We start from the raw sequence: 27,231 nt of genomic DNA on the forward strand, positions 1-27,231 counted from the left end.
TAAAAATTACAATAGATATTTAAAGATATGAAAAACCTTCTGTGATTATATTCCACGACTATTTTGACGATATTTTATTGCATTAAAATCGTCCCACGTAAGAGGGCTTCTTCCATAGCTCTGATAATATCAATATTATTAACGTGAAAATAGCACAAACGTCGTAATACAGGGTATAAGAAGTTTGACTGCCATTACATCAGCATGAGACAGAGTAATCATAAATGAACAAAAAAGTTGTATATTACAGGGGCGTAAGATTAACAGTTTTTAAAATACAGCGAGTATTAATATTAGGGAGTTTCATAACAACGTGACAACAGCACTTCACCTGACGCTACACAGCTGGTGTATACCACGTATGCACGCGGCACACTTGTCCTACGGAAAAAATCTAAACAACTATTATTGTGAAACATTTAGTAAATTTCAAGACAATTGTTTTCCAGTTTTTAAATAAATAAAATAAAATATATCAATTTTATAGTTTTGTGCTTTTGTTTTTATGCTTAAATTTTAGCTCGAATATTAGTAATTATGAATTTCTTAAAACAGGAACTTTTAATCAAATTATGAATTTGAAAAAATATAATTAAAGTACCTACCCAAAGATTCACGTCATCCAAATAATCATACCTTCGTATTAAAAATAATTTAGGTACTTATCAAAAATCAAAATTCACTAATTTTTAAACACACAAGTACAAAACAAACTACAACATATGCTCAAAATGTCCATCACCATTTTCGATGCACGCACGACACCATCGAATCCAATTTTCGCGCACTCGCTGGAAAACACCTCAAAAAAAGGAAATAGTGGTACTCAAAAAACACTCAGACACGGTACAATTCCAGATACCAACTGAATTGCGTAATGCTGGACAGCTTAGTGCTTAGTACCTCGTGTTATCTGCCTCGCCATTGTCACATTGCTCGATATGAATTTTATTGAATTTTAAATTTATTACAACGCTAATTATTTTTTAGAATTAAGTACAAAGAAGTTCAAAAAAGTGGTAAACATTGTATTTTATGGTATTCTATGCACGCAGTTATGTTAATATTCCTTAATTAATCGAACTTTTGTACATCAGGTTGGAGGTTTTGATAATTTTTTCTCGGAAATGGTTGTGTTTAGGACCCATGTCATATAAGGTTTTTTTAGCGTATTCTATCGTCTGTTAAAGTTAAGGCAGTTAAATTTCTAACACCCTATATAATTTAATAAAATCTAAAAGGAATTAAAATTCTGCTGTATCAAATTTAACACTTGGTTCTATTTGACAAAATCAAAATATCCGTAACTCAAATTTTTCTCCTCAAGTATATAAATTTTTTTTATTTTATATCAAGGTGAACATATTATTGTCGACTCTAGAGACAAATACGAAAGCATACATTATTTTATTTTCTTAATTAAAATACTAACCTAACTAAATTAAACATTTTTTAATTTAATTTAACTCCAATGGAATTATTTTTTACTTACCAAATATATTTGAAACAACTGTTCTGTGACAACTACTCTTTTTTAAAATAATGCTTGTGCGTTGCTACGAAAATGATTAAAATATTATTCATAATTTATGTAATAGTTAATTTTGTATTAAATTGGACCTAAAATTATATGTATATAAATAGAAGAAACAGCATTTGCAACTCGAGCCTTTTTCTTCGTGAATCTTTTAACCATTTAGTATCAAAAATACGTTTTTGTTAATAACTTTCACTTGTTAAATAGCCAAAACGGTGTGCCGTTTGTACTGCTTTGACGAATATTTGGCAAGTGAAAGCATGCCTTCGAATGTATCAATATGCATCATCCACGCGATACGGCATGAGTTTACGTTTGACAAATATGTGAACTCCAGCAAATCTACACACATGTGCGCATCATTCAGTAGTCCACACCATTCTGTATTTTTTTACATTTGACAAATATTTGACAAGCGGCCGCAATATCTGGAACCGACTTTAGGTTAACTAAACGCGTACTGATTTTTGTGTTTGAACTATCGCGTCTGTCCTTGGATGTATTTTTATAATGGATATATTTTGATAATCTAAAAATAATGAATTCTCTTCCATAGACGATTTTTGACAGTATTAGAGGACTAATAAGTTTGTGCCTAACGTGTGTTTCTTGGGTATGTTTTGATTTAAAGGTATCATGTTATAAATCACTATATAACATTAATCTACACTAAAAGAGAATTTTTACTTGATGATGTGCGAGAAAGATAAAATGTGAAACAATACAGGAAGGTCAGATTTAATGTCAGAACCAAGAATATGATAATAACTTTTGAAAGCAAATAGGGTTTTTCGTATGAATATTTTTTCAATAATACTCTTCCTTTGAAATACGGGGTGATTATGATTCAAAAAGCTACGATATACCTACCTATATGTATATATTTTTTTAAATAAGCTTGTTTGCATTGTTTTTCTACAGTTAAAGGCACCCCTAAACTTACAAATATCGAATAAGTACCTACAAAAATGACAGCCACGCTGTTTTTCCAGCAAAAATATTTGACGTACATGCGATGGTTTTTTTGGTTTGTTATGCCGTGATCTGTGTACCTGGTCCCGCCAGTTATAGAAGATTCGTACAAGAAATTAGTATGACATGTTTCTACCAAGATTGTCTTGTAATGTCATGCAAAACGAAACATCGAATTTGCCGTGGAACTGGGACAGATAGGGATAGATAATTTTTATTTTAAATTAAAAGCTTTATGGAAAAATCAAAATCATTTTTGCTTAGCTCGAAGTCCAGTCATACAACTTTTTTTTATTAAATCAAATAAAGCGATTGTTTGTAGGATTTGGTGATATTATAGCATATTAGTTTACAGTATGGCTAAATAACCTCCCCCCCCCAAAAAAAAAAAAACAAAAAATTATACATTATATAACTATTACTATTTTAAAAATATGACAAGGTTTGTTAAATAAACATTTTTAATTTTGGTACTGAAAATAAAAAGATAATTGTTAACTCATTGCTGCAAGAGGATTAGTCAGGGGGCTGATTTCATAAATAATTAGGAATACCTAATTAAATAAAAAAAGTAGATAATATCTAAATGTCATAAATAAGCAACTACAAAGAATATCTTCAACGTATTCTATTTACATTTTTTTTAATCCGTAGAATCACCTCCCGAAGTTTCCTGACGGACATTCAGAATTTATTTATAATATATTATTTTTTTGTTCTATACTAAATCTTGAAATTATTATTTTTATATTAAACCGAGTATTTCTATGATCCTGCGCCATTATTTATTTAAAATTACGTTGTCTTTTTAATGTAGTAGAAATAAGAAAAGAATACAAAGCTGCAAATAAATAATTACAGATAATAACTTGAAATTATATTGGAATTGCACAGCATCAAAATGACGCATCAAACAGTACAAAAACAATTTAGATAGGTACGAGTAGTATTCTATCTCAATTGAATATCCACACGGTTTATCCTATTTGTGATTGTTTTACGTGGAAGAGAAGACTCGATGTAAAAATTGTTCAGCATGTCTTTCTGTGTATACATTGTAAAACATTCAAATTTTCTAAAGCGGGGTGAGGAGGGTATTTCTATAATCTCTACCATGTTTCAGATTATAAAAAACGAGATATATAGTAACGTAGTGTAGTGAGTATAATGATTTCTTTGTTTAATACCTACGTACTATTTTGAGAAACGAAGATATTAGATTTATTTTAAAAGTATTTTATATTTATACCAAATTTTTCATAGAATTAGTAAGTAAAAGTAATCCACGAAACATGGAAAAATATAGTATAATTAATTACAATCTTTATAGTGATACAAGGATGATAGTTAAAAATGTAAGTATTAATCTGTATGTTATGAATTTTCTGGATACTTTCTGTATTAATAAATAATTAGAATGATTTGTTTTTGTGTATTATTTATTCTTACACCTCAGTACACGCCTCAGCTTCGTGCAATCTGATCATTGTCTCATTAAAACGAAAGATTTGTTATATACTTATCATTATTTGTGGAAAACGGCACACAGTTTAAACACTTTTGTTCCATTAAACATTAGTTCTAAGGTTGTGTTGCTCTACAAACGATGGAAAGGAGGCAGATGTGTAATAGCTCCTTGTCACCATCAAAGGCGACAGTAGAAAGGGAAGAAAAACAATATCTAAAATTGTGAAATTTTTATGCACATTTTCGATTTTGATAAAAATTATAAGCGAAAAACTACTGGATTCTTTGATCGCCATTTATAGAAAATATATCTTTCTTTACACAATTTGAGGCAGAAACAAAAATAAGTTAACATGTTTGAGAAATAATAAACCTACGTTTATGGTAGGTACTCCGATTTAAACTAACCCATAGGAAAGCGGTACACAATTATCGTGTTTGGTCTGTTATTACTACGGTGCATTCAATAAGGCTTCATGATTGGTGAAAATAAGTGTAGCGCGTTATAGTCGCAGTTCTGTGAACGCCGCATTAACCAAAATCTTACTATCGGATCCAAAACTATTGAATTGTATGCTAATAAATATACCCATGTTTCACAATTATCCGCTTACATTAAAATTTAAATAGTTATTTCTTGGAAAACCCTTAGTAGTTTTCTGTGAAATTTTGATACATGAAGGTGTATGTTGTTTATAGTTGTATTTTTACATTTTTACAAGGATTTGATAATATTAGCAAAAATGTGTCACTATGTTCATGCTGTTATTATTGAAGATAAAGCAAAACATCTTTTTCATACCAGGGAGGACGGAAAAATTTAGGTACAAAGTATAAAAAAAAATCTGCTTTTGTCCGAAATAAACTTTTCAATTACTTGTTCATAAAAGTTTGGTATTTCCCTCACCATTGATTTTTGCAAGTGTTACATTAATTTAAACTTTTACAATTTTTTAAAAAACAGAATATGTACCTAAGTAACAATATTTTACGCCAAATTTGAGCAAATTACGTTTATTAAGAAAAAATAACGACGAATGGCTATTATTTGGTTACGGTCGGACTAAATAGAGCCCAAACTGTAGAGTAAATATGCGCTACCCCCTTTGTAAACACTCTACAGGCAAGTTACGAGGAGCCCACATATTCAGAGTTTTGCAGACGAATTTTGCAAGTCGATTTAAATTGACTGGACATTGTAAACTAAATTTTAAGTTATTTTTTTTATATTTAAAACTTCTAAGGGGGTGGCGCCCCAGAGCCCCCCGCACCAACCACCACTGTATAAAACATATATTAAAACAATTCAACGGATAATTACAAGGTTAAACTTGAAAACACGGTTAAAGCCGGTCGAGAGTACTCATACTCAATACGGCAGTCGCCGGAAAAGTCAGCCCGGGCCAAGACCGTACTTTAAAATATTGTTAGTTCTTTGGTAGTTTGTTAAAATTCACGTGTATGCTAGTTCTTATTAGTTTAGTTTTAATTGGCTATTTGTAGTACCTACAGTTTAATCAATAATGTTGCACTTCAAAAACGACCAATTCTTAGCAGTAGTAAAGTAATACAATATTTGTTGACACAGAATTCCAAGAAAATTAGTTTAGTTAATAGTTTCTACTTCGGGTGTCGAATACGGTTAATTCCAAGAAATTGACGCAGTGGTCTTCTTGGAATCTATCTCAACAAATATCGTAGCTGAGAAATATTCTAAATTTTATTCAATTTAGTCGGTACATTACCGGTTACATCCAACTGTCTTATCAAGAAAGTAACTGATTACTATTTTAAAAGTCAACAACGTAAGAGCTGGAACACTAAACAACTCTTTTGCAAATTACCTATTTATTTACTGATTAACTATTTATAAAATCTCGCAAAAACATGTTCGAATATGTGGCAGAACAAGCGTTTGGAGTTAATATACACAAATGACGTCCTTGATTCGAGACGTAAATATACATCATAGTAATTAAACGTTTAGCGCGGCAATTGTGATATGACAGTAAAGGAGGGGCTAAATAAGAGGAAGCTCATTATCTTTATAGATTATATGTGTTATTTGAATAAGACGGTTACGATAATAACGTACTATAAACCAGTGAGTATATATTATTTTATTTTTATTAATTGGTAATAATCATTAGAGCAGAAGGCTAATAAAAAATTTTATTTTAGAAGAGACTTTTTTCTTCATTATGTAATTTTAATATCATGACACCTGTAAGATCAAAATTTTGTTAAATCATTAAATTGTAAATTCATATTATTAAGTACATCAGTTACACAAAAGCGTTTTTAAAAATTGCGAATATTTGAAACATTTATGACATTTTATCTTATACATATAAGTGTTTGATCATTTTAGACGGTGAACTGCTTTTTATACCTAACTTAGTAAATATAAGACAGAAGTCGTTGCATTTAAGTTCCTGTCAAAATAATTTTTTTTTTTAATGAAATAAAATAATTATATCTTTACTTAGTAGAATAGCACAGACAGTCACAAAGTAATACTAGAATATGTACCTACTACTAATATAAAATCACCCAGCAAACACAAAAATTGCGGCATATAAATGGGCCATGATCGTGTTTGCTGGGTAGTTTTGCAAATTTATTAAAAGCTTTAGACATTCACTGAGACTACTTCAATCTTTTAGATAATTCATATTTTAAAAATGAAGAAATACATATATTTCCTCCTCCCATTATTACTATTTGAAGTAGTACTAGCAGCTCCCAAAAGTTTGGTAGTGTCATCAACTGAATCATCTATTTCCGATGGAAAACAGGTAAGTGTTTATATTTTAGTTATTACGTATCGCTCTTTTCAAAATTTGTATTTTTATGTTTCAATATGTAATATATGGAAAACAACAATAATAAGACACGCTACAGTGTTTCTTAAATTCGAGTACGGGAGACATTAGATATATACCTCTTTTATTGAAAAAATAAATAATATATAAAATATATTGTAATGAATTGAAAATGTAAACAGAAATCACGATTGAAAAGTTACCTGACCGAACTTTAGTCCAAAAATAAAAATTAATTATTAATATAGCAAACAATAAAATAGCATAAAATTGTTAATATATAAAGACTGAATATAAAAGAAGTAATTATAATGGATATCACATAGTATTAAATTGATAATTTTAAATTTAATTCACAAATATAAAATAAATTTTTAAAAGAATGCATGACAGACACTTGTTCACAAGAAATACTATGACAAAACATAATATAAAACCACATCAAATTAATATTTTATATAAAATTTTCATAACAATATATTCTATATAAAAGCTAGCACAATTTTCTGAAAATAATTCCTAACTGTATTATTTCGCAAATAGAAATATACAGGGCGTCCCTTCACTGAACAACATGTATTAATATCTTAAATTAAATAAAATTTAAAATTTACTCTAAACTAATTGTATTTTCATAGATTTTGAAGTAAATTGCATTTTCATTTCGTTTTATAACAAGAACTACAGTTCTTGAAAATAATTTTATAGGTTAATACATAGAAATAACTAATTCTGAACAATATTGAGAAGCAACAAATAAACATAAATTAAACATTAAAAAATATATGCGTAACCGTCCATTTTTTAAAAAGAAACTACATATTTCCTTATTTAAAAATCGTTATTTCTAATTTAACTTATTTATAACTTTGGTAATTTTATCTGTTAGTTCTTGGTAGTTCTGAGTTTTTCAATATAATATATTGATTTCGTAGTTTCCTGACAGATAATAAATCAGCGGGTTCTAGTCTGAGGATATCATAAGCCATTCCGAATTCGTTTTTATCAGTTTAATGATTGGGATATTCAGTCAAAAGAAATGTCTCGCTTGTATAACATAGAGCCCCATCTTGTTAAAACCACACATGTTGAAAGGGTAGCAGCGATAATTCATCTTGTAGTAACATTAGATAGCTTCAATTGTTAATCTCTCCCTAAAAAGGTGTAGACCAATTAAATGTCCACCAATAATACAACACCACACATTGATAAAAAATTCTACCTAATAATTAAAATTCTAAAAAATACATAATTTTCGTGAAATATTCCAGAACTAAAGTTGAGAGTAAACAGACAAGTGAAAATTCTAGTTTGCTTAAAAATGCTTTAGAGTTGAACATCCTGAGAAAAGAAGTCTGTCGACAGGACAGTGTTGTCATATCCGAATACATATTTAATTAGGAATTGTATTTATGTATTTATTTGATGTAATTAACTACAAATTCTGTGAAAATACAAAAAGTTTACAAGAATACTTTTTTCATAGAAAAAATCACTTTAACAATGTGCAATTAATCAGTGCTCATTAAAAAACAAATTATGATTTTAAAACAATAAATAATTCGCTATGTTATAATTTTTCAGGTTGTCACGAACAATAGCGCGCCCCAATATCCAACGATATACGAAATGGATATAACATCTAACATCTCCAATCGTTTCGTGACGACTCTTGTGGTTAGCAAAGTGAAAAATATGGAAAAAGTGGCAAAGGAAACGACGTTTGCGGTCGTATTACCACAGAAGGCGTTTATCTCTGAATTTGTTATGCAAATCGACGGAAAAAGTTACAGAGCATACGTAAAGGAAAAAGAAGAGGCGAAGGAAATTTATAACAAGGTTGGTTCTTTACTGTATATGTTATGGACCAAGTGATCAATCGGGCATTACACATAATGCCCGGTCATTATGTAAAATGCCCAATATGAGTGTGCAATTTGATAATAATTATTCAAATAATCAAATTGACCGGGCATTATACATATTGTCCATCACCTTTTGGGCGGAGTAATACAAACATATTTAATTACTATTTTTTTATTATTATTGTCATTTAACTTAAAATAAACTAAATGTTAGACAATTTAAATAATCAGACTCATTATTTGGATTAATTAGCAAGGACTTCTACATTAAGAATCCACTAGTTTCTGCATTTAAAACTTAAGGAAAGTCATATTAAAAATATAGGTAACACAAAACATATAAAATTTGAAACAAACATTTCACAACATATCTTTGTTTTATAGAAGTTTTGACATATTATTATAAAACATAAAATAAACTAAAGTTTAAGCAATCAGACTCATTATTTGGCATAATTAGCATCTAATAGTTTTCAGCACTTTAAACTTAAAAATGAAAATTTAGCTTTATTATCAAATTGCCCAATTGTCACGTAGCAATATAATAATGACCGTGCAATGTGATAAATAATGAAGTTTAGATAGTAATTAATCACTTAGCCCGATAGAGCTAGACATTATTCATAATGCTCGCACATTATTAATAATGCCCGCATTAATCACCTGGTCCATAACATATATATAATATGGCAACTTACGGCGGCGTTTTGTGTAACAAAATTAAGGCCCTAAATTAAAATCCTTTAGTGTAACAATAAATAAAAATTGTATTAAAGAATGTGAAGCTAGAGAAGCTGTACTGACTTAACTTAGTGTTAAAGAAGAAGACGTTCGTAGTGACGGTGAGCACACATGTAAAAAAGTCAGGAATGTGACGTTGTGCATATTCAGAAGAATGTAATTCATTCAATTGTCTAAGATTTTTTAACCAAATATCGACATTTTATATTATAAGAACTCAATCAATGTCTACTACTTTCCAAGAAAACAAAAGCTTTGCAGAAATCCAACTGGTGTAATTCGCTTTACTCGCTTTCTGCGAGCCAAAAGTTGATTCACACTGAACAGTAAGTACGTCAAAGGAAGATCCCCTCCCCTAAACACTTATGTAATAACAGGTTTGTTCGTGCATCAGCTGTTGCAGAAACAAGACCTAATACCTAATAGTGGTATTCTTTGGTGATCAATAAATTGACTGAAGTCAACAATGGAAAATCATAACACTGAATTTTTTAAACTCTTAATTCTTACTGGTTCTTTATTGTTTAACAAAAGTACAAGGTCTGTTCAGAAAATAACTGAACTTTTTGAATTATGCGCTAATGGAGATAATTAGTAATATGCGGTTGTCAGCATTACGTTTTTCATTTTATTGTTATTTGAGTGCAACGTATTTAATAGTGTGGACGTTTGTCGGCAACTTCTTTAACAATGCAATGACGATGAAACAAGCATTCATTCAAAGGATCATAACGGGAGGTGAAAGCTGGATTTTAGACAAAATTTCAATCATCACAATGGATTGGCAAAGGATTTTCACGCTCCAAGGAAACATGTCACTCTTGATCCAATATACAAGTTTTTCGACTGTAATGGAATTCTGCATTTTGCATTCTTGTTTCAAGGTGAAACTGAACCGTATGTACTATCAAAAAATCCGCAAAGACCAAAGTTGTTGCGACACAACTCAGGGTGCTTGGACCATGACAATGTGCCCGCACACTCAGCTTTGTGAATTCATCAGTTTTGTGCCAAAAAATCAGATTACAATCCTCCTTGACAATCTTTACTCGCCAGACCTGGTTCCTTGCAACATTTTCTTATTTCTGAAATTAAAATCAGTGTCGAAAGGACGCCTTTTTCAGATTATTGATGATATCAAAGCAAATTCGTCAGACTTTAAAGACCATTTCAAATGAAGCTATCCGGGATTGATTCGCGAAATGGAAACACTGCTGAGAAGAGTGTGTAAATAAGAGAGGGGAGTACTTTGAAGGAGACAAGGACCAATAATGTACAAAATTGATAATCAAGTTTAAAAAAAATAAAGTTCGGTTATTTTCTGAACTGACCTCGTATAGGATAGTCGAGTTTATTTTGAATCATCGAAAGGCCGAAAGGTCACATCGCGATTGAAACTGGGTGAATGCCTTCACTAGCATTTAATTCACAGAATTAATTTGTTACCTTCTTCACCGTATATAAACGCGATTTTACATCTATACAGGAAAAAACATGATGTTATACTATGTCATGTCCTTAAAATACGTGGACAACAAAAGATCAAAATAAATTAATTTAGACCAACTCACCTTAATAAATATCAACGCCTATAGAGATACAACCATCTCTAGAATCAGAAAACAATATTTTTCGTGCAACTTTCACACTGCATTCAATGTCGGTCGGGGCATATAGTCCGTAGATTAGTTGTTTCCCACAATATAATTTGAAAATTATTTATTTGTTATTTGACCACATTCATAAAATATGTTCAAAGTTTACAAAAATTAAAGTAACAGCAATAAAAGTAAAATAAATAAAAAACATTCAATAAAAATAGTTATTAGGAAAAAAAGAAATTAAAACCTGCAAGATTGAAGATTCTTAAGGCTGGGGTTTTATAGACGAGAAATCGCACTTTTAGTTAGACAATGGTAGAACGAGTAGATTCATCCAGGAAGTGACGAAGCGTAACGCTAAACTTAACTTAAACTTAACTAGAGGAACTTAACTTTGCATTGAAAGATCATGGAGAATATGTAAACATCAGAAAATGTACGTTTCCTGTTTTGTCCAGCAAATTGGTAAAGATACTCAATAATTGTGATTAATCCATGTGTTAATAGTTTCCTAAAAGCATTCTGCGCGTTGTGATTATGTTTATATGTTTTTGTTTGTTCAATAGGCATGCAAAGTTCAGGAAACATACTTAAGGTAAACATACGACGTAAAAATATGTTAGTTTTTCCTTATTTTGAATGTATTATCAGTTGTCTTATAAACTGAAGAAAACTTATACTGATACAGTGAAGAGATATTGTTTCTAACTTGCTTAGATTTTCTAAAATGCTGTACAAAATATGTAATGAATAATATGTATAAGGTACTCACTTGTTTTTCAAAATATATTAATAATATACAGGGTGTCCCACTAAGGTCGGCGAGGTACGATATTAGGGGAAGTATAGACCATAGAACTTCGGGAAAAAAATTTTGACTAATAATTCAACCAAGAGAAATCGTTGGAAATAGTGTTCAAGTTCATAGCTCAGCCGCTAGGGGGTGCAATCTACATACTAAAACATAGAGTTGAATTTTTCTCAGAAATGTTTCCTATTCAGGTATATTAAATAGTACAAATATGGATACCCGGATTCATTGCGCATAACTTTTGTTATTGACATTTTGTTCTATCTCACGACAGAAAGGGTGGGGGAAGCCCCTAATGTCTGATTAGAAAAATGCATGTTTTTAAGGATTGGCTCATAGTGTTATACCTCATGCTTTATTTCGTGGTGAATGCGTAATGTCATTTACATCAATATGGAAACGTATAGATGGCGTTATTTCAAAAGAATGCCGTTTTATGGACTTTTCTCAAAAATCTTAAATGTAAAACTATAGTTTTTTTTATGTAAATGAATTCAGCACAAGAAATTGATGAATATAGTAAGTTTGAAATTTCTAACGAAAGTGTTGTTTATTTATTGGCGGTATTTATCCAAGTTTAAGATGTTTCACGTTTTCTTAAAAAAGTTAAATAGCAGGATAAAACTTTTTATAGGTTAGTTTGAAGAGCATAAAAATAGATACATTTTGACGCCAAAGGGTTCGATCTTTTTTTTTATAAGTTATTCGCACAGTGAGCAAAAAATAAATAATGATAATGAATTGAGGAACACGACGCTAACGAAAAGGCATTTAATTACCAAAACAAAATGCGTTTATAAAAGAACCTACTTAAGCACGCAACGAAGGTTAAATTCCTGTATTGAAAATAATAGTATGTATTTCGAGCATTTATAAACATCTTTACTTTTGTTAAAATGTAATTGTTCTTTCGTTACATAATATCAATATCTGTTTGTTATTGTTTTTGTTATTATTTTCAAAATTGTTATCGACTCACTCATTTCATTCAACTTTATGTTTTGTTATGTAGATTGCGCCCTCTAGCGGCCGAGCTAAGAACTTGAAAACTATTTCCAGCAATTTCTTTAGGTCGATTTATTAATAAATTTTTTTTCCCGGAGCTCTATGGCCTATACTTTCTCTAATATCGTACTTTGCCGACCTTAGTGGGACACCCTGTATACTAAAATTGACATGAAGTTGTAGAGATAGATTTAAAATGTTCAATGTATTCCATTAACAGAATGATACCAATGACATATTTATTTATTTTATATTTTAAAAATTTAAATATAATGTATATGAGCGTTCCCAGTATTGTGATCTATCTCTTATCAGTTTCAAGTACTGGGAATACAAATAAAATAGATAAATGCGTTATTATAAACTGTTATAATATGGTTCAGACTGTTCACAGTGTGGTTATAATAACCAATGAATACTAGCACCATAATCGCTTTTTTGTATTCGAAAAATTTGAAAAGCATGTAAAGAACTAGGTATCCCAAAGTAAGTAAGTAGGTATATACATAATCAATATGATAATAAAAAAAATACATGGTTTTCAAAGCATTAAATCTTCTCAGTTTTTTTTAATTGACGAAGAAATAATAAAGTGCAAGAAAGATTTTCCTTTAACTTATTCGCTTGGGAAAACACGTAAAGTCTGTTATCTAAGTAATACCATTGTATAAGTAAATATACCAAGCAGTTTAACATTATCAGCGACAATAATTATTGTTGATACACTTATTATAAGTGATTTACATATTTTCATTTTCCTCTGAATTAAGTTTAGTTTGTTAAACAAGAACATCTCGGGTAGAAAATAATTTGTAATTGCTTCTCACTGACAATATAACGTTGTACCAACCGCAACGTGTACTGCAACATAAACAAATAAAATACAATTCATTGACGTGGATAACAAATAATAGAGGTCTCGAAAGAGAACCCTGTGGAACTTCATGTTTGACTTAACACCGTCTACCGTTACAGCTTGCTGGCAATTGATAAGATAGAAATTAATGAGAAAATAAAATGAGTTGCCTCTAACCTCACAGTGACTTAATTTTTCCAAATATGTCGTTATGACCTGTATCATAACGAGTCTGGATTTCAAAAGAGTTTACTATTCAATTCTCGAAAGGGAGTTTATAATTATGATTATACTTTAATTAATACGTAAGAACTTAGAAATGTTGTACGTGCAGAAAATGAATACCAGACACTTACCGTATGTCACTCATGTACAAGGTAATCCAGTGGTTGGTTGTATAGGGTGACACTTAAGTTGGAAGAACAAGAAAGAAACACCAAAACTTCCAGAAAGGATTTTAATAACAATAAAAACAGAACAAACAAAATAACGACACAACGGACTCGAACAACATTATTAATTAATTTATAAACGCGCGACAACGTACCGAGATTCAGGGAATGCGCGATCCATAGCAAAATTTGGAATGACTTTATCCATTATTAAATTAACCCGAGACTTTAAACTAAGTAGACTGCTCAATGTGAAACCCAACGAAGAACTGCATTTTTTTCGGATTTCTCCTGAATTCGACACCTCGCTTCGACACGACCATTTCTTGGGTCCAGAAGTTTCTGCTCTTATCTTATTGGCGGAAACCTGAATATCGGGACGCTTTGGTATAACTATACTATGTTAATAATTACCTAATTGACTGGACTTACATTTATATAAATAATTCTGTGACTAACTGAACTTACAAGTAACCCTAGCTTTCTTCTAGTGACTCCGTGTAGCAATACGGGACGGATTAGTCAATCTTATTTAATATATTCTTAATAGCTTGGAAAATCCGCCTAAAAACCAGCTATTTGATCTATTACTTTCCTTTCCAATTATTATCAATTTAACAATTTGATTTAATTCTAATTTGGAACCTCTACGCTCTTCTCGTGGTTTCGCGGGTTATTAAAAATATGGGTTTCTTTGTTTTGTCCCAGCATAGGTTGGCGCCTCCCGGACGCGACGGATGACTGTCACATGGCCCCGACGGTCTAACTGAACTTGTTCAAAAATATTCATAAATTTCATGAGGCCTTCTTTGAAGGACGGTCTTGGCGACGTTGAAAACTCTTAACTTTCCGATAAATTAGTGTTGACTGAAATATTTTACTTTTTGGCCCATCCGTTCCGAAGACTAATAAATAAATTACTACGCGTCATGGCTTTTGTTATAAAATATTAGAGAGATACAGTTGAAGACTTTAGGTAGGCTTTTCCAAAGACATAAAATGATATAATATAGTGCCTTTAAAAAGTATTTGGGAAACTGTATGTTCATGTAAGCTTTTTTCTTATTTTTGAACACCCTATATTTCAGCACATTCCATACCAAAGGTAAATTGCACTGTACATGTTTGAATGAATTAAAGATATGCTGATCCCAAACACGGAAATGCCAGGTTTGTTTGAACTAAGTCAACAAGGTTTTCAATGTCCACAAACAAATTGATAAATTATTTAAATGGTTTTGAAAATAAGCCGTTTTAACAATGTACTAATATATACCATTACTTTTAATACCTTTAAAAATAAATACAAATAATTTTTCAAAAATAATCCTATATCTAGAAACAACATGATAAATTTAGAAACCCTTTTTATATTTTCCTTACTAATGATATCTGGAAAGAAATCTAGCATTCCTTTACTATGCTAACATGATTTTTTGAAAAAAGTGATTCAAATAGGAAACTAGTTTGATACATTGCACTGAACTTACTTGTACTTTAATAGAAAATAGAATAAATATCAACATTTTTTGTATAAAATTGAAAGTAAGTTTAAAAACATGGAAAATGCAAATCAATTTTACTTTATACAGGACCGTACTACTTTTTTTTTAATGAATCGAAGGGACTGCAAGTATACATGTTTGGAAAATGTTCAATGCAAAAACCCATTTTCCTTTCAAAAGTAAGTAAGTACTCATAGGACCTGGTTCATCCATTGTAGGAAGTAACCTAATTTAAACAAATAGGTACTGCTAAAATAAAAATTGAAAATAAATAGCCCCCGATATTTTATTTTTTTCATACCTATTTAATGTATCTAACGACATAGTAAAACGTGTTTTTATATATATTTTTCCATTTCAGGCGGTGGCCAGTGGCCAAAGTGCCGGCCATGTCGCAGCTTGTGCTAGAAATTCAAACAGGTTCACAGTATCTGTAAATGTAGAACCTGAAGCAAAAGTAGTTTTCCTCCTTACATATGAAGAACTTCTTGAACGTAGAAATGGTCAGTATGAATTGATTGTAAACATTCGACCTGGGCAAATTGTGAAAAACTTGAATGTGAAGGTGAGTGGAAATAATTAAATTCAAATGAGCTTTTTGTTACATTCAAAATTACTTGTTCAGTACATGTTTTAATGTCAAAATTTATTGATGAAATGTACTTGTTAAATAGATTCCAATAGAATAGAAGTTTATGTTGTTAAAGAAGAAGCGGTGCACTAATTAAAATATCTGGAAAATGTGTTTGTATGAACGTAATTGTACAATTCATATTTATAAAAAATTACATATTCAGAAAGGCACATCAAACAGTATTTTTCGACGTAGTCGCCTTCACCCTCAATGCACTTTGTGCGCTGACGGTGAGGTTTCTGATACTCAATGTTGCGTGGCACTGTGGACCACATTGTTTATAGAAAACCTTTTCCCACCCATAAACACCCTCAGAAAAGAGGAAAGATGAAGAGAAGAGCGGGGTCCTTGATGATGTTCCAACCAAATGAATCCAATTGGCATTCATCAAGCACATTTCCTTCGTTAACATTATACAGAACAAAAGAAGGGATTCTTTTGTTCTGTATTGCCTTCCGTAGGGTTTCACAGTACCGTGCAGCATTATACCCCTGGGGCAAAAAATCAATGAAGAGAATCCCTTTATAATCCCAAAACACAGTTGCCATGATTTTTCGGGCCCAAACAACGGTTTTGAATTTTTTCGCTGATGGCTTTGTGTTGATCCGTGAGCTTGATACCCATCTCGCACATAATTTTCAATAACCAAGTGTTTCAGTAATGATTTCATGCAGAAGAGATTTGTGGAAACACTGCGTTCATCTCGTCCAAAGTCAGTCGACGATCGTCACGAAGCATTCTTTCGATCCTGTTTACCCATTTCAACATGCTACTACAGCAACAGTTCTCAACTGACTGAAACAAATGAGCACGCTGCCACGCGTTCTGCTCCCAACAACTAGGCTTTGAATGCAGTGTTGCCAACTTTGTCGAAACCACAGAGCATCAGAGTCTCAGTACTCCTCTTCTGTGGATGTTTCGTATATTTCCAGTATCGTACATAAGAAATTAGTGAAATTAGTTATCTCAAGTAAAAATTTTATTCAGTAAAATCATCATAAGCTTTTTATATTTAGTTTAAATAATACAGTATTATTTTTATGAAGATTTTCGTGACGAACTGTAGCGCAGATGTGCATATACTAAGTAGGAGATTGTAAAACTAAACTTTTCCATTGTCTAATCTCTATCATTATTATTTTTATTAAATGGAAATATATAAACATATTTGAACTTTAAGAGATAATGAAAGTAGTACGAGAGATACCATGCAAATACATATATTGTCTTTTCCCAAACTTATTTTATATTTTTGTGTTTATTAACAGTAATCATTCATAAAAACCTAGTTTCTTAAAAAACAAAATCAGTAAAGCTTCATACTTCATGCTTCTAATGCTAATGCTGCTGCTACTACCAGTTATGTTTTTAGGTACAAATAAATGAGACTAGACCACTAAAATTTGTTAAAACTCCTTCGTTAAGATCTGGTAACGAAATAAGTAAGAACGAGGACAAACTTGATCCGTCTTCTGATATAAAAATAATAAATTTGACTGCAGCGTTAGTGAAATTTAACCCTGATTCAAATAAACAGAGACAATTTGCACATGACCTTGGTGAAAAGAAATCTGATGGATTATCTGGGCAATTTGTTGTTCAATATGACGTGGAAAGAGATCCTTACGGTGGAGAGGTAGATATTTTTTATAAAACCGTTAGTTTACATTAGTTACTGATAAAGCTATAAAGCTTTATTTAGTTTTAACCAAAAGTAAAGAACACATTTTTTATATTTTTTAGGTGTTACTTCGTGATGGATATTTTGTACATTTCTTTGCCCCAGGAGATTTGAAACCACTGCCTAAACATGTTTTGTTTGTATTAGATTCGAGTGGTAGTATGGAGGGTAGAAAAATGGATCAGGTAAAAGATGCTATGAACAGCATTTTAAATGAAATAAGAGAAGAAGATATAATAAGTATTATTGATTTTGGTAGCGACGTTTACATATGGGATATAGCTAGAGAAAATCGAAGCAGGATACCATTTATGGATGCAAACTATGAGAAACCATTTCCTACATTAGGTGTAAGTATTTTTGTAAAAACTTTTGTGTTGAATATGAGTTCTTTTAATTTTTAATTTCGTTTTAGCTATTACTCGTATATTTTTAATGGCGACTAAAATAATTAAAATTTAATTTATGTTTAAGACTTTTTTAAAATCGAACACTACTTATTTCAATCTTTTTCCAGCGACTAGACTTGCCAGCTTCTGTAAAGGGAGTCAAAGAGAATTTGGACAAAGCCAAACGGATTACTGACAAACTGTTGGCTATTGGTGGTACTTTTATGATTGGTGGTTTAGAAGTATCTTTATATTTAGCTAAACTAATACAAGAAAGAAAAAAATATCAACCAATCATGATATTCTTAACCGACGGTCAACCAAATGTTGGCCTAAGTTCTGAAGACGAAATTGTGAAAATTGTAAAAACGAGATATACTTACCTGTTTAATATATTTACTTTAAATATTTTTAGGTAACACATTTAAATACTGAGAACAACAACATTCCCATATTTTCTCTGTCTTTTGGAGAAGGAGCTAATAAAGATTTCTTAAGAAAGTTGTCCTTACAGAACCTAGGATTCTCCAGGCACATTTATGAGGCTTCAGATGCTTCTTTGCAGCTGCAGGAATTCTATAAACAAATTTCATCGCCCTTATTGTCCAATATTACATTCACATATAATGATAATGTCAAGGAAATATCTAAAACGCAATTCGCTCTATACTTTAAAGGATCCGAGATTGTTGTAACAGGACGATACAACGGTAAGAAGTTTTCTATGATGCTTTGCATTATCAAAAAAAATATATATATTATTAGAAACGTGTGTTAAGGGTTACCACGATATTACATGCGTACTAAAACATTAGACAAATCAGTATTCTTAAGAATAGGTATTAGTGTCTAATAATTTTGAACCAAACCCTTTTGCAAAGAGTATCATATTTAACAGCTGTAATTTTTTATTGTTATGTAATAATATATCTCCGTTCTTTCTTCTAATCACAAGGATCGGCCCAAAATTTGAAAACTTGCACAGGAGAAGAGGCGACATATTCAGTTACGATTTGGGTTGGTAAGCCCTAACCAACGTTAGAGGAATAGTTAAACATCAATCGTTCATACTGAGTCAAGTCATGGTTTCTGCCATTGAAGAATGTGTCTACTTCCTCTCGATGAGTACAGTTGATTTACGATCAAATTAAACCTTTAAGCTATTGATTAAAGCATAACGTATAGTCTAGAACTTGCTAGGAAGGGATTCGAGTTGCTTGGACCGGAGCCCTTCTGCGGTACATCTCCCAGTGTGGTCAGGGGGGCTCTGGGCAAATAGATTGAGCCAGAGCAAATGAAATCTTGGACTTCAAGGCCAGGGCATAGCCATTCTAAGAAGCTAATGGAGTATCCTTTGAAGGAAAGAGCAAATTAAGTTGTTGAACTTGAATAAAATTCGGCTCAAGAGAGTAACGGGACCTACTACAGGACACTTTAGGAGACATCCACATAAGCTAAAGCTTGTAGACAGTCCGGTCTGCCGAGGATGTAACTCGGCGGATGAAACCTTCCTGCATCTCCTTGGCGAGTGTCCAGGATTTGCACGTAGTAGAATGACGCTCCTGGAAAGACCCTACTTGGAACCCAAGGAGCTGGGAGAAGTGTCAGCAAGGAAGCTTTTGGACTTTGTTAAAAGGACAACACTACTTGCTAAGTAGTGGGACGCACAATAGTCCTGATAAGGCCACGGTGCCACGGGACTTATTAGAACCAACCACTAGGAAGAGAAGAAGAAGAATATATAGTCTCACAATTTGTGGAGAGCAAAGTGTCGAAATATCGACCACCTGAGGACTACGACAAATTATAGGCAAATTTATCGTTGTAAATCCTCGAGAATTAAAAAAAATCTTGTTAATATTTTTGTAACAAGTAATTATAAATTTTCTGGAAAAACATCAATGCATCGACAGTACAATTGGAACGTGTTTTTGTTTGTAACAAATATAATTATTCTTTGTCATATTTCAGTTTATCTTATTATTTTATTTGTTACAACAATGAATATCCAATATATTATGCATATCCACCATATTAAGCTAATAAGTCTTCACATTGATCTGGTCATATTGACAACACTTTTGACATTGTCCTTTCAAAATACTAAGCAATACTAAGTAAAATGTAGAAATAGTAAGATCTTTCTATCTCGGATATTTTTATGTGTTGGTTTTTGACAATGGTGATGTTAGAGCATCAAGAATACAAGATATTTCTAACATACTTGTAACATTTAAATATATCAGGTTTCTGTGTTAATAATATTTAGATAGGTATAGGTATATTTTTTTATAAAATTAATTACAATCACTTTACCAGCGTAAATCCACACCACACTGTCACTCTTTGGGTATACAGTGGTCGTTCTTGAATGACCCGAGGATTGTCTGCCACAAATTCGACAGCTTTGCTTGTTCACATACCCACTCCTCGTCGCTAAAGATGATTTTCTTAGCAAAATTACCGTCCACCGTCTGGCGCATTAAATGGTCGATTGGTTTCAATTCCTGGGTTAGTTGAATCTTGAATGGATGCAGATGAAGATCTCTTGTTAAAATCAGCTGCCTTGTGCTTTTTGAAATGTTTAATTGCAGTGACCGACTTCGCACTGAGGTTACGGGAATTTTCGCCACACTATCACACATTATTATGCGGTATACCCAGAATACTGTAATTTGGTCTCTCTTTTAATACAAATGTTGAAAGTAGTATACCATATAATCGAATGATTTCATTGTTCAATCTTCAACAATACTAAATGTGCACTATTTTAGTTTCAGATACAAATTTTTTTTCGCCAGAATACGTAACTGGTTGGGACATCGAGGGAAGAAAAATGTTACAACCCACCGTAGAAAGGCCAGTTTCTTCATTAGAAAGACACTGGGCCTACTTAACTGTTAAGCAGATATTGGATGAAAGGGAATTAGCGGAAAATAAAACGGAGCTGACGAAAAAGGCTTTAGATCTTGCACTCAAATATTCCTTTGTGACGGAAGTCACGTCTCTTGTTGTTGTGAAACCAAACGAAACCAACGCGGTTGATACGGAAGATGCCTTCAGTGACGGAAAACGATCTGGTAATAACAAAACAGTAAACATAGACAAGAAAGGATACATAAATGAATAACGCAAACTAATTTAATATTTTTTTACAGATGTACTTTACAAGTCATTTCCTGGAGTTTATTTTAGCTCATCAGGTGAGTCTACAATTTTTCATGAATATATCTCTACAGCAGTTTAAATTATATTTCAAAAAATTACACTAGAAATTAAAATTATTTTAACAACAAAATTAATTTGTAGGACCAACAACAGAATCATATATACCATTCGTTGGTAAGTTTATCTTTTCATATCTTTAATACAGTACGATACGACCTATCTTATTTATTGCCAAATATACAAAAATTTTGTTTTTTTGTAGGCCTTTGCCTGGTATATATTCTTCAGTTATTCACAAGTTCTCTCATCAGAGTTTAAATAGAAAAGTTATTTATTATAATAATGTAGAAAACCACTAACAAAAATAAATTTGGCTTGATTGGATTTCAAATTTGTTTTATTGGTATTTTTCCTTAACCGCTCAAAAATTAAATAAAAAAAAAAATGAGAATGAAAAGCAATTCATTATTTCTACAAGTATTTCACAAGAATTTATTATTTAAAATATTTTACTTGTCTTTTAAGATAAACTGGAAAAAATATACAGGGTGGTCAAAAATTGGCCCTTGATATTTTTAAGATGATAATTCCTAATAATTAGAGCTTTATATATAAGTTTGCAATAATAAATACTTACCTATACTTTCAACGTTTTCTTAAAAACAAAGCTTTGGTTATCTTTTTCAGCTTAAATCGTATTGTCTCATGACGAACTGCATATACTTTAATGCCAGAGTTGGGCAACCTAGGAGAGTACGGAATGACGTATGACCCTTGATCAAAATTTTTGAACATGCCTAATTTATTAATTTTCACAATATATCACATAAGATCAATAGACTTTTGATGTCAGAATAGCAAAACCCATGCATCTGATTTTATGTAAGATTTTCCTCAACATTTGAATTAACAAAGAAATTCAAGTAGAACAATTAGAGCTGCCTAATAATTTTATACTTCCAGTTCAGTAATAATAATCTCACAACTATGATTATATATACAGCGTGGTAAAAAAGTTCTGCATAAAATTCATATTTTCGTTAAACAATTTTTTTTTTTCGAAAAAACGGTGAGACCCGTCGATTTTTATTTGATCCAGGGCACCTTGTTTTGTGGAAATTTTTTTTTCGATAATCCACTTACGGCAGCGATGACATAATTTTTTTTTTTAATGACAACGCATATTTTTTTCGTTCGAAATTGATGACAGTGATAATTATCTAAACAACGGTGTGAAAATTTCGATGTCTTACATAACAATTTTTTTTAGAAAAATGCACCTTAAGTTCTTGAATGCAATAATTTGCTGTTTACGGATCAAATGCCTTAGAAAAAAATTTATTCGGCAGAAAGCATTTCAGATAACTTAAGTTGCAACTGGTGTTATGTAATATTTGCGGAATTATTCATCAGATATTGTCAGGATCCTGATTAAACTGCAAAATTTAGAACCAAGTTCAACCGCACAAAATCCAAATAGTATGTAGCAAATTAAGGTCGACTTTTTGTCTTCGAGTTTGCCGATAAATTCCCCAAAAAAAAAAGATCCAAAGAAATGTTTACTTGAAAGGAGTAGATTACCTGAAATATTGAAGACTAAAAATCAGTACCGATTTAACATTCTTTGGTGAAATCGTTTAATTCGAAATGGCAAAACTTAGTGAACGCGAAAGAATTGATATTTTGAGGATGATTGGTTTCGGCGATAAGTTACGAACCCATCAAGAAGCTTGCCAATTATTTAATGCAACGTACCCTGACAGACCACCAATTACGCAATCTACGGTTAGTAGGGTACTGGCAAGGTTTGAGGAAACTGGTAGTGTGAAAGATGCTCCTCGTGCGGGTCGTCCTAGAGTAGATGATGAAACTAGATTGAATATCCTGGTGGAGCTCCAGGACAACCCTCATTCTAGTACAAGGTCGATTGCATTGAACAATGATATTTCACATGTAACTGTGGTGAACTTTCTCAAAAAAGAGAAATTTCACCCCTATAAGGGTCACTTGATACATGCATTGACTGAGGACGACCCAGACCGCCGTCTCCACTTTTGTGAAGATTTAATGCATCGATGTAACGGAGACCCCGACTTCCTCAAGAACATAATTTTTTCTGACGAGGCTACTTTTTATCTTAATGGATCGGTGCATCGACATAACTGCCGGTATTGGTCTCAGGAAAACCCGCACTGGGTGCAAGAAGTAGATCATCAGCACCCCCGAAAGGTGAACGTTTGGGCGGGAATAATAGGGCGTCGTATTTTAGGCCCGTATTTTTTCGAGGAAAATTTAACTGCTGCTCGCTATTTGGATTTCCTGCGGTTCGATTTGGTCCCAAGCTTAGCAGAGTTATTCCCGAACAACGAGGATCCTGATATTCCTGAGGAAAGAATTTGGTTTCAGCAGGATGGTGCACCGCCCCATTATGGAGTGCAAGTACGGGAGTACTTGAATAACACGTTTACTGGCCGGTGGATCGGGCGACGCGGAACAATCGAGTGGCCTCCGCGTTCGCCTGATTTAACACCTCTAGACTTTTTTTGTGGGGCTATTTGAAATCGCGTGTGTACACAAACAGACCAGGTGATTTGGAAGAACTTAAAAACCGTATTCGTTTTGAAATAAATCAAATCGACCCGGGAATGCTTGAACGAAGTGTAGACGGCGTTTACACACGCTTAGGACAATGCCAAATGGTACAGGGTGGGCAATTCGAACAATTTCGCTAGACTTACACAAACATTAGTGTAATTTTACTCGTTTGAAATGTAATTTTGTCAACTTTGTCCTTTTCGGAGCCATTAATAGTGTAAGTAGACAATTATCACTTATAAGAACTTAAGGTGCATTTTTCTAAAAAAAATTGTTATGTAAGACATCGAAATTTTCACACCGTTGTTTAGATAATTATCACTGTCATCAATTTCGAACGAAAAAAATATGCGTTGTCATTTAAAAAAAAATTATGTCATCGCTGCCGTAAGTGGATTATCGAAAAAAAAATTTTTCCACATAACAAGGTGCCCTGGATCAAATAAAAATCGACGGGTCTCACCGTTTTTCGAAAAAAAATTGTTTAATGAAAATATGAATTTTATGCAAAACTTTTTTACCACGCTGTATATTACAAAATTAATACATTTTTCATGTCGTAATGAGGAAGCTTCCTCTATCGGAAACGTTCTCTTTCCGAAACTTTCAGTATCTATATTAGGTTAAATAATTAGATATTAGTTTCTGAGTTAAATAATTGAGCTCCCTCTTCGTTCACAAATTTTTACCCACGACTTTCTCAAGCATTCCATACTCACCTGGGATCATTCTAACATTATGAAACCCTGTAAAGGTAATGCAACAACAAAATACATTTAACTATTCTTCATTTTATAGCCATTACATCTGATGACGAACAAAAACCAGGTTTAGCAATCAACGAATCACTTCAATATAATTTGCCTTGGTTAGCTTCAGCGCTGAATCCAAATGGAACTATAACAGTAGAAGGAAGTGAGTTAATATATCAATCAGTACTTACTTTTATATGAAACCACTACATGGGTCTATATACCGACGAGGTATCCGATATACTTCGTATATGAATTCTATGATTAATTTTAAGCAAAAGTGATTCATTCAGTTTTTCCGAATTTCCAATGTGCTTGAAATGTAAGGGTTTGAAGTTGCCAGATCGTATAGGGAGTTGCTAAAGAGTAAATTATATTGTTGCCACTAAAGATAATTATTAGCAACTTGGTTGGGATTGGAAAAAATTGTTGAATGTCACTTCGTTAATTGTCATATTTTTTATTTTTTGCGTCATTTCTGTTAACATCATGTCTCTGATTTATTCAAATGAAGAATATGAGGACATGATTTTCTTGTGTGAATATTAACGGTAGTACCATTGCCTCAGTTAGAGAATGTCAACGACGATATCCAAACCGTCGTCTTCCAGACAAGCAAACGTTCAATAGAACCTTCACAACTCCTCGCTTATCAGGTGCCTTGCCTAAATCGATTTGTGAATGAGAAGTTTTGCTAAGAAACAATGCTGTAGAAGTGCTTGACCTTGTTGAAAATGATTCAGATACTAATACGAAAAGAATTTCTGTACTTACTGGACAAAGTAGGATGGCTGTGCAAAAAACTTTGCGAGTAAACGAACAGCATCCCTATCATTACCAACGGGAACAAGAACTTCTCCCCACCGGTCTTCCTTAAAGAATTCGTCTCTGAGAATGGTGGAGCAATCATCTGGGACTTTTTCAAGAACCCTTTTCTGTGACGAAGCTACATTTACAAGAGATGGAATCAACAATTTTCAGAAATATCTTATGTGGGCAATCGAAAACTTTCATCCCCATTTTCAGAGAAGAATCTCCGTAAGCGTTTGGGCTGGAATAATTAATAATGAAGTTATCCGACTACATTTATCTAACGGAAATTTGGAGAACGATCTACCTCTACTACTTCTTGTTCTTTTTACATGATGGTGCTCCGTCCCATTATGGAAGAGGTGTCACACATTTTTTTCTAAGCCTTCTAGTCGCAACAATGTAAATTACTCATTAGCAACTACCCATACGACCTGGAAACTTCAAACCCTGTTGGGAATTCGGTGAAGTGAATAGTATGTATTTCTAATTTGACTTTGTTTTTAGAAATTTATGAATTAGGAGAAACATACATCGTGGATGATCCAAAACCATGCTCGAAAACAATGACTAATAATACACAACCCGGCCAGTGTGTTCATCTGAAAGACTGCTTTGAACTATTTTGGATTGTGACAGATTTTCAAGTTTATCAAAAATATTTCTGTCCAATTGATGACAAGTAAGCGAACTACATAAGTCATTATAGTGAATTCCATTTGAAAAGTATATTTTGTAATAGATTAAAGATTGCCACTATAACTCCACAAATTTTAAAATTAATACTGAAAAAAAAGACTAGAAGTCCTTCTTCATGTATTCATTGAAATAATGTTTTTATTTTTTTCAGATACGCGGGAATGTGTTGTCCAAAAACAGTGTAATAGAGTGCTTCAGTTGCTACTGTGTTAAAGAAATGCTCTGTATTTTACAGTACTGTACAAATTGTATATGTGTCACTTACAGAAATAAATTGTTGTTATTTTTAAACAATTTTTAATAAGACATTTAAAAATATTAACCGCGTTGCGTATTCAGCGTTAAATATAAAATTAAAAAAACTCACTGAAATATTTGAGGTTTAAATAGTCTCACAACAATAATGAACGGTCCAAGATTGTAACGGCCGAAATGATTCGAACTGCTTTAGAATAATAGCCATTAATTCTTACAGTCTGAAAAATTCCACTTCCCAGAGTTCTAAACGTTTCTCTTTATTACCCTATGCTATAGAAGTGGAGATTAAGTCCTCTGACCGGATTTATATTTGCTGCGTGCCCTGGTCCATACTTTTCCCATGCGGTTGAAGTCACTATTCTGTGACGTTTCAGTCTCTCATCTGAGTTGAAACAATTTCCATTTTTCCAGATTTTGGTTGATTCTCTGCAGTTTATTGGTCAAAACATAACATTTTTCACTGCTATTCCGGTATTAGTTGTTATTTTTTTTATAAAACACTTGTGTTCCTTAAACCTTTTGCTAAAGTGTCACTCGGAATACTCTGTACGCTGGGGCCTTATACATAGTTCACATAGCTCATGCAGGTTGTCTTGGGAATGACTGTCCCTGCTTCTCTTGAAGTGCTGCAAGCAGTACTAATACATATGTGTTCTCATAAGAGGCGA

At 32.2% G+C, this 27,231-nt stretch overlaps 1 protein-coding gene across 3 annotated transcripts; it reads left to right on the forward strand.

The window, feature by feature from the left end:
• Nucleotides 1–5,726: 5,726 nt before the first annotated feature.
• Nucleotides 5,727–26,596, forward strand: LOC108910571 (inter-alpha-trypsin inhibitor heavy chain H4-like). 3 transcript variants are annotated; one of them, XM_018715215.1, is made up of 14 exons: nt 5,727–6,080; nt 6,643–6,774; nt 8,386–8,640; nt 15,939–16,142; nt 17,584–17,847; nt 17,955–18,242; nt 18,410–18,643; nt 18,697–18,991; nt 21,056–21,361; nt 21,440–21,484; nt 21,591–21,623; nt 24,843–24,959; nt 26,114–26,288; nt 26,457–26,596. In XM_018715215.1, the coding sequence occupies exons 1-14, from the start codon at nt 5,979–5,981 to the stop codon at nt 26,488–26,490; spliced, it is 2,484 nt and encodes an 827-aa protein (XP_018570731.1). In that variant the 5' UTR covers nt 5,727–5,978; the 3' UTR covers nt 26,491–26,596. The 3 variants fall into 3 exon arrangements, with proteins under 3 accessions (XP_018570731.1, XP_018570733.1, XP_018570732.1); XM_018715216.1 differs by having other exon boundaries at nt 5,992–6,080; nt 6,613–6,774; XM_018715217.1 differs by lacking the exons at nt 24,843–24,959; nt 26,114–26,288; nt 26,457–26,596 and adding an exon at nt 21,712–21,833 and having other exon boundaries at nt 5,733–6,080.
• Nucleotides 26,597–27,231: the final 635 nt, after the last annotated feature.

This window comes from Anoplophora glabripennis, unplaced genomic scaffold, assembly GCF_000390285.2.
Source record: "Anoplophora glabripennis isolate ALB-LARVAE unplaced genomic scaffold, Agla_2.0 scaffold433, whole genome shotgun sequence".
Taxonomy (NCBI): domain Eukaryota; kingdom Metazoa; phylum Arthropoda; class Insecta; order Coleoptera; family Cerambycidae; genus Anoplophora; species Anoplophora glabripennis.

Bases quoted from the DNA above. Each gene is read 5' to 3' on its own strand.
- LOC108910571 (XM_018715215.1), top strand. From the start codon at position 5,979: ATGACAGTAAAGGAGGGGCTAAATAAGAGGAAGCTCATTATCTTTATA. The intron at 6,081-6,642 runs GTGAGTATATAT...TCAATCTTTTAG, and splicing joins TAATAACGTACTATAAACCA to ATAATTCATATTTTAAAAAT. The intron at 17,848-17,954 runs GTAGATATTTTT...TATATTTTTTAG, and splicing joins GAGATCCTTACGGTGGAGAG to GTGTTACTTCGTGATGGATA.